Source organism: Colobus angolensis, unplaced genomic scaffold (assembly GCF_000951035.1).
Source record: "Colobus angolensis palliatus isolate OR3802 unplaced genomic scaffold, Cang.pa_1.0 Scaffold102, whole genome shotgun sequence".
Taxonomy (NCBI): Eukaryota; Metazoa; Chordata; class Mammalia; order Primates; family Cercopithecidae; genus Colobus; species Colobus angolensis.
In genome coordinates, this window is record NW_012111142.1 from 3,892,129 (window position 1) to 3,901,184 (window position 9,056).

A 9,056-nucleotide genomic window follows, 5' to 3' on the forward strand; every position below is an offset into this window, starting at 1 on the left:
AAAAAAAAAAAAAAAATGTTTTAACTGTGGTTCATGGATCCTGTGAAGCTGCCCCCATAGGCCCCAGGATAAGGCTTCTGAGCAGACAGGTCAAATTCAAGGTCCTCCCCAGCACACAAGGTCCCCATAGCTGGACTCTTCTGAATGTCTCCGCTGCCTGCCTTATGTATTCTTCACTCTGCACTGAGCCGTGTATGCTAAACTCTTCCAAACATGATGCTTTTCTCTGTCTGTAATTCTAGAATATAGAGAACAACAAATAGTGCCTTAGGTTTTCCAATGCATGGCACAGTACCTTGTAGATAGATTTTATTTTATTTTACTTTATTTTATTTTATTTTCAAGACAAGGTCTCGCTTGGTCACCCAGGCTGGAGTGCAGTGGTGCAATCTCGGCTCATTGCAACCTCCGCCTCCCAGGTTCAAGCGATTCTCCTGCCTCAGCCACCTGAGTAGCTGAGATTACAGGTGTGTGCCACCATGCCCGGCTAATTTTTGTAGTTTTAGTAGAGACAGGGTTTCGTCATGTTGGCCAGGGTGGTCTTGAACTCCTGACTTCAAGTGATCCACTTGCCTTGGCCTCCCAAAGTGTTGGGATTACAGGCATGAGGCACCGTGCTGGCCAAAACAGTTTTTCCTGCAATGTATTTCTTTGAACACTGTGTTCTTGGAAGAAAAAATATTTTAAAATATCACACATTATGTGATTAAAGTATGACTGAAAGCTCAAACACGTGTAAGATGATAAAATACTATTGTACTGGGTTGAGTAGTAATAACATAGCTTTTATCCAAATGGTAAGAAATCAAGTGTATGTTCTTATCAAGATTGTGGACATCTAATTTTTGGTTTGCATACCTTCCAAGGATTTAAAAATATCTGGTAGAGCTTAACCTAGAAAATGTAACAAAGTAAAAAAGTTCTAATGCACCTTCTATATTTTGTTTTGTTTCCCATCAAATAAATGTGAGAAGACACAAAACCTTAAGTATTTTACTTCTTTGGCTAATGGGGTAAGAAGCTGAAGCTACAAAAATACCTTTAAGTGTATCCAACATTCTGTGGCTGTTCCTCAATCACGCATTCACAAATTCACTTAACAAATGTTTATAAAGCACCCTCTACTTGCCAGGAACTATTCTAGGCATTAGAGATAGCTAAATGTACAAAACTGACAAAGTTCCTATTCCTGGGAGCTAACATTCTAGTGGAGAGAGATACAGAAAGAACACAGCACAATTTTAGCTCATGGTAAGTTCTAAGAGGGAAAATAAAGCAACAGGTGGGAACAGAAAGAAACAGGTGAGTAGCTCGTCAGGTGTGCTGGGATCACACCTGTAATCCCAGCACTTTGGGAGGCTGAGTCAGGTGGATCACTTGACATCAGGAGTTTGAGACCAGCCTGGCCAACATGATGAAACCCCATCTCTACTAAAAATATAAATTAGCCAGGTGTGGTGGCGTGCATCTGTAATCCCAGCTACCTGGGAGGCTGAGGCAGAAGAATAACTTGAACCCAGGAGGTGGAGGTTGCAGTGTGCCAAGATCACGCCACTGCACTCCAGCCTGGGTGACAGAGTGAGACTCTGAATAAAAAGAAAAAGAAAAAAAAAAAAAATAGATGGAGTAGTCAAAAACCTGGATGGTGATAGGGAATCAGTCCCATAAAAATCTGCAATACCATTCTAGGTAGGAGGAATAGCATGAGGAGGAGGCTTGATGAAAGAGATGGAATTTTACCAATGTTTTGATTTGCCACTACAAAAAGCACTTAGCAATATACCAAGCAAAAGAATGGGACCCAGAAGTAGTTGGGCTCCAAAAAAAAAGAAAATTCTGAAACCCTAAGTCCTGTGAGCCTTATTTGTTCCCACTGTGCCGGAGAACTCTGCAATGATAGAAAAACCAAATTACAAACAACATCTCTCCCATCTTAGAAGTGGGCAGTTAGATTTTGGGTCCAAACAGCACAGCTTCAAACTTTTCTTCTTCTTTTTAAACATTTTATCTTATTTGATGGAGGCCTTCATTCTAGATCGTCAAGGTCACTTTGGATCTTAGCTCTGTCATCCAACATACTGACAATCCTTCCCAATTTCCTGGAATGTGTGAATTTATCCAACATGCCGTCTGTGCCATTACCCCATTTCCTGAGAAAAAGAATAACCAAGGCAACCTGTGCATAGAGTCCTATGGCCTATATTAGAGACCTGTACCTATGCAGGCATAAACCCATTAATCACTCATAGGATATACCCCAGTAATTCATTATAAGTTATCAGCCCATTGTTTTTATCATGTTTGTAAGAATATGATGAATTGTGAATCAAATGTCTTCCTTAAGTCCGTAAGTTCAGCCGGGTGTGGTGGCTCACGCCTGTAATCCCAACACTTTGGGAGGCCAACGTGGGTGGATCACGAGGTCAGAAGTTCAAGACCAGCCTGGCCAACATGGTAAAACCCCATCTCTACTAAAAATACAAAAAAATTAGCCGGGTGTGGTAGCACATGCCTGAAATCCCAGCTACTCAGGAGGCTGAGGCAGGAGAATCACTTGAACCTGGGAGGTGGAGGTTGCGGTGCGCCAAGATTGCACCACTGCGCTCCAGCATGGGTGACAGAGACAGACTCCATCTCAAAAAAAAAAATTCCGTAAGTTCATAGTATATTTGGGGTACTTGCCTTAGTAGAAAATCACAAATGACCTCTGACTAAGCAATATGGATACTCTTTTAAAACTTTTTTTTTTTTTTTAATTTGCCCAGGCTGGTCTAGAACTCCTGGGCTCGAGTGATCCTCCTGCCTTGCCCTCACAAAGTGCTAGAATTATAGGTATGAGCCACCACACCTAGCCTAAAACTTTTCCTATAATCATCACCGAAACTCTTTCCATGCATTCATCTTGAACAAATTTTCTAGTAAACTCATTACCACTTCTGCTTTTTATTTCATCTAGAAACTTTGGAATTAGGGTCCAATCAGTTGGCAGTGTTGTAGATATGGGGTGAAAATACTGTCATGCTCGGTGGGATTAAAGGAAGTCTCAGTTACCTTTCCCCAATCTCCATACTCCCCTTTGTTCCCATCCACTAGGGCATCCGTTCCCACACAACAATCAAAGCACTGCCCCACTGTTCCAGCTTTGCTGATGTCTGCCTCTCCCCCATTGAGAAGGAAGGACCAGGACAGGACTGGCGCTCAGGCAGGAATGGCCTAAAACCAGAGTTTTCAGAACAGAAAACTGGTTCTATTTACAGAGCTATGTCCCATCCAGCTACACTGGAAAAGGCAGTCTATTAAACTACACCACTAAGTTGCGTAGATTGGTGCAGTTTAAAACTTCATGAATTGCTCCACACAAAGGCTACCTGTGCCCTCTGCCCCACTGCCTCCTCCATGTACCCTGTTGGTGCACAGGCACACATTTCTCACTTGTCACAGCACTTCACACAGTTACACTTTATAGAGCTGTCCACCAAGTGCACAGAGAAACCCAGGAGCCCACGAAAAAGACTGAGTCCTATAGGGCCTCTGTAGTTGTCAGGTAATGGTCATAACAGGGGTACAGAGGTTAGAAAAACAGGGACATTTTAAAAAAATAAATGCTCTAGGATTTAAATTGTATTAATCCATTCTCACACTGCCATCTGCCATAAAGAACTACCAGAGACTGGGTAATTTATAAAGAAAACATGTTTAATCGACTCACAGTTCCAGAGGCTGTACAGAAGGCATGGCTAGGAAGGCCTCAGGAAACTTACAATCATAGCAGAAGGGTGAAGGGGAAGCATGTCTTCACATGGCATCTCATCCTACTGCACGTCTTCACATGGCATCTCATCCTACTGCACGTCTTCACATGGCATCTCATCCTACTGCATGTCTTCACATGGCATCTCATCCTACTGCATGTCTTCACATGGCAGTAGGAGAGAGAGAGCGTGTGCAAAGGAGGAAGTGCCACAGACTTTTAAACCATCAGATCTCTTGAAAATTAACTCACTATCATGAGAACAGATGGGGGAAATCTGCCCTCATGATACAATCACCTCCCACCAAGTCCCTTCCCCAGTGTTGGGAATCACAATTCAACATGAGATTTGGGTGGGGACACAGAGCCAAACCATATCAGAAGTTAACGCTTATAGGAGAGGAATGGGGGAAATTTTCTAAAGGTCTAAATTTCGTGAGACGTAAGAATGGAATAACAAAATAAAGGCAAGGAGAATCCAAAGTAGAGATCGGGTTACTATACAACTTAGCAACCGGAAAAAAAAAAAAAAAAAAAAAAACCTAGCTAAAAAAAAAAAAAAAAAAAAGGCAGAAAAAAAAAAAAAAAAAGGAGTGAGCTGATATGCTGTTGAATAATCACGTGAGCAGTACATCATTTTCTCATTCAACAAATATTTCTCGAGCACCTGCTATGTGAACATAATCAGATACAGTCCTTACTCCCCTGAAGCTTAGTGTGTAGTAAGAGACAGGCCTGCAAGTAAGCATGTGCACTGAGTCTTGACAATAACACAGAATCACCTTGGACTTGCAAATGGCATAACCCAGTCTTTGAGCAGTCAAGACTGGGAAACAGAACTACCTTCTGTCTGAAATCTTCCAAAATCTTGTAACACTAAGTATATTACTCAGTGCAATAATGTCAGTAATGACACTATTAATTATCTGAATTTAAATATTTAGTTTCATAACCCATGAAGACTATATGCTTTTTAAAGATACATAATTTTGGATTAACCAAAAGGTCAAGAATATCCCTTTACGCAGAGGTTCTCAACAATTATTTCTAAATTCATTGTTCTGTAGATAAATCTAAAATTGCCTCTTATTCTACTGCTCCTCCACCCAAACACCAGCCCACATAGCTAGTCTATTTCTTTTGATCTTGACAGTATAAACCAGTGGTTTATACAGTATACATTTGGCAACATCTGGAGACATTTTCATTTTCATCATGACTGGGAGAGGGTGTGCCACTGGCATCTAGGGTTAGAGGACAGGGACGCTGCTAAGCATCCTACAATGCACAGGGTACCTCACCCCCACCGAAAGACTCATCTGGTCCAAAATGGTGCTAAGTTTGCTTTAGCATTAATAGTAATGAAACAGATATGTTCTATTTATTCATTTACTGAAACATGTGTGCTATAAATCTTCTCCAACTATTTAATAGAGAACTGCAAGAAATGTGGTAAATTTTAGAAAGCAATATACCTGGAGAGTTTTATTTTGGTAAGTCCCATTTTTCTCCTAGTCATGATCTTGAAAACTTGGATAGATTCATCTAATCTTAGATATTTAAAATTAAGTATTCATACTTTTTTTTTTTTTTCCATGCTCTGTTTTGACCCACAGGAAACAACTGTATGTTATCATCTCAGAGATGCCTTCAATTTTTACCCTTAAGTATTCCATTTTTTAGAATTTACTTAATAGAATCCTAATCTCATATAAAACTGTTACATCACTTTCTATAGCCCTCTCTACCCTTACAACATATTACTATACAACACAGAGAAAGACTTACAAGTAGTCGTAACAAGTGAAGGGCAGCATAAATCCTCAACAATGGCTCTATAAATCCCAGTGCTATGGAAGCATTTAACAATCTCCCTAGGGATGTCAATTTTATAATGACATTCGATATTTTAGTGTTAGATGAAGAAAAATTCTTTTTTAAAGTCAAGTTTTCAAACATATATAAGAATCGATATTGAGGGGCAGCAGGGTGAGGCACTATACTTTTAGAATTCTTTAATGGAAACTAAGTTATTAATGTGCTAAAATTGACTGTAATATATGGCTATAAAAATGTTTCATAAATGTTTAAAATATGCCTCTCTTTATTAATATTTAACAGTCCCATTAAATGAGCTAGCAATATTAAGAGCATCTGAGATTTTAATATATATTAGTAGAAACTTATTTCAGATTTGGCGTAAGGTTCTAGTCTGAGTTTCAATCCATACTGCTAATAAAATGCAACATGAGGCAGAGAAAATGTAGCCCTCTCAGAAAACAGAATCTGAAAACTCTAAGTTGAAATCTGAGGCTTGTTTATTCTTTCAGGTATTCTGAAGCAGATTAATTAATAAGCAGATGTAAATTCAAAACATCATAATGAATAAAAATACATGTAAAATTCATGTATACAAACATAAAACTAAAAGCTTGCAGAATAATGTAATTTGTGTTTATGAGAAACAAAAGCCACAAACCTAAATCCAGACTACTTTTTGCTAATGAATTAAGATTTTCCAGGTCATCAAATCTGCCTTGTTGACTGTTTCCTTCAGTTGATGGTACAGACGGTAGGGACTCCATGACAAAATTTTCTTTCATCTTGAGAGGAGGAAAAATAGAAATGCATTAGTACTTTATGAAAAAAAATGTATTACTGTACAGTTGTTCAAGCCAAGTAATAATGATAGTGGAAAACTGGCCTTGCAAACAGGTATTCTCAAGTAATGGTTTATACTGTGGTAAGCAGTAACAAATTCTGGTAACAATATCTGCAAGAGTATAGGCTAGCAAAATCTGTTTATTCCAAGTCCTAGATTTTTAACCAAAAAAACTGCCTTATAAGCCTTAATAAGTGGATTTAAATAAACATTTACCAAGATAGAGGAATAAAAGATCTATCAAGTCAAGCAAGGTCAATTGCTGATACACACAGCCTCCTGGATTGTGTTGCTCTGATATCTACAGATAAATAGCTTCCTTGCTGACTCCAAAATATGTGATAAATTTTCATATCTCTAAGCATTTGTTAGCACTCTTTCTGCCTGGTGAATACCTAGCTACCCAAACCTAAAACCTACAGGTAAGTGTTGTCGATAACTTAACTGCATTTTCCTCCCATCTTGCTTTTATATACATGTCTTTTATGGTTTTCCAAAGTCACAATCTTCCAGAATGCTAAAATATTTATGTTCCCTCTGACCTCGCAAATTCATATGTTAAAATCCTAACCCCCAAGGTGAAGATATTTAGAGGTGGGGACTTTTGTGGGGTGACAGGGTTATGAGGGCAGAGCCCTGGTGAATGGGATTGGTAGTGCCTTTATAAAATAGGCCCAAGAGGCCGGGTGCGGTGGCTCACACCTGTAATCCCAGCACTTTGGGAGACCAAGGCAGGTGGATCACTTGAACCAGGCATTCAAGACCAGCCCAGCCAACATGGGGAAACCCTGTCTCTACTAAAAATATAAAAATTAGCCAGGCATGGTGGTGCATGGCTGTAATCCCAGCTACTTGGGAGGCTGAGGAGAATCGCTTGAATCTGGGAGGCAGAAGATGCAGTGAGCTCAGAACAGGCCATTGCACTCTGCCTGAGTGACAGAGAGAGAGACACTGTCTCAAAAATAAATAAATAAATAAAATAGGCCCAAAGGAGCTCATTCCACTCTTTCACCCTGTGAGGACACAGCTAAAGGATGACATTTATGAACCAGAAAGGGGGCCCTCACTGATGCAGAATTTTTTTCTCCTTAACTCAGCTAATCTGGGTTCTTGTCTCACGATCAGGAAGAATTAGGCACACGGACACATTGAAGAGTGAGAAGGGTGGAATTTTTAAGCAAAAAGAAAGCTCTCAGCAAAGAGAGGGGGTCCTGCAAGCAGGTTTTCACATCCCAGATTGAATACCTGGGCTACCACACACCAGCTGAAGAGGCCAGGCTCCTCCCCTGCATAAGACACAAATTCCTGGTGGCTCCACCCCATTCATGGGTGGAGTGCATGGGTCTCCAGCCTGCTGTGGGCATGCCTAGGCAAAACTCCCTGTGCAGGTTCCCTTATCTGTACAAAACATCTGGTGTAAACACTTGTGGGTGGGGTCAGAGATTCTCCAGGGACCCTTCCCTATCTGCCTAGGCCTTTGTCCGCCTACTGCCTCTAACATCACCAAATGTGTGGACATCTTCATCTTGGACTTCCCAGCCTTCATAACTGTGAGAAATAAGTTTGTTTGTTTATAAGCTACCCAGTTAATGGTATCTTGTTATAGCAGGCCAAACAGACTAAGACAGAAAACATCATATTTTCACTTTAAGTATCTTTTCATATTTTAAAAAATTTTACGGCCAGGTGCAGCGGCTCATGCCTGTAATCCCATCACTTTGGGAGGCCAAAATGGGTAGATCACTTGAAGCCAGGAGTTTGAGACAAGCTTGTCAACATGGTGAAACCCCATCTCTACAAAAACATTACAAAAATTAGCCAGGCATGGCGGTGTGTGCCTGCAGTCCCAGCTACTTAGGAGGCTGAGATGGGAGGACAGCCTGAGCCTGGGAGGCTGAGCCTGGAGTGAGCTGTGATCATGACACTCCAGCCTGGGCAAAAGAGTTAGACCCTGTCTCTATAAATAAATAAATAATAAAAATAATAAATTTTATCAGTACAAATTTAAATGACTATTTTATAGCCACCTTAGGGATGTACCATAATTCATTTAAGGTGAATAACACTACGTTATTCTTTACTGCTGGAATTTCCAAAACAAGATGGTCTACTTTTTCTGTAAAGTGGTCAGACTTCAATGATAAGAGAAGGATCATTCATAAGCCAGTATACAAAATACTTCCAGCTTTCCAAAGTAGGTTATGAATTTGGTAATGCTGGGCAAGGTGGCAGAGACCCAGCAACAGAAAGTGATTGGCACGCAGGTAGTAAAGAGAATTTACTGACAACAGCACAGGCTTACAAAGTCAAGTTTTATTAGACAGAAAGAACATTGCAGTGGGGCACTTCAGCAAGAGAGGACTGAGTGGGCCTCCGTGGATTTTCCTTAGGAGTATTCATAGACGTTAAAGCAGGAACTTAAGGGTAATTTGGATCCTATTCGTTCTGCAGGTCATGATAGATGATTACCTTTGTAGACATGTTGGTGCCTTGATGTCCGCAAAGGCTGCACAATGAGTTTCGATACGCATGCATTCAGGAGATATATAGAAATTCTAGCTAGTTATACATTTTTGGGAAAGCAACCTGGTAACCAGATGCTGGCTTTAGATAACAGGGAAGTCTAATTGCTTCTAAATTCCT

The 9,056-nt window shown here is 40.2% G+C and overlaps 1 protein-coding gene across 1 annotated transcript in view; it reads right to left on the reverse strand.

The window, feature by feature from the left end:
• INADL (InaD-like (Drosophila)) overlaps positions 1–9,056 on the reverse strand; it is a 472,039-nt gene that overhangs the window by 307,973 nt on the left and 155,010 nt on the right. Inside the window, exon 21 of the mRNA XM_011941560.1 lies at positions 6,231–6,354. Coding sequence (XP_011796950.1) covers positions 6,231–6,354 — 124 coding nt within the window. The remainder of the gene's footprint in view (positions 1–6,230; positions 6,355–9,056) is intronic.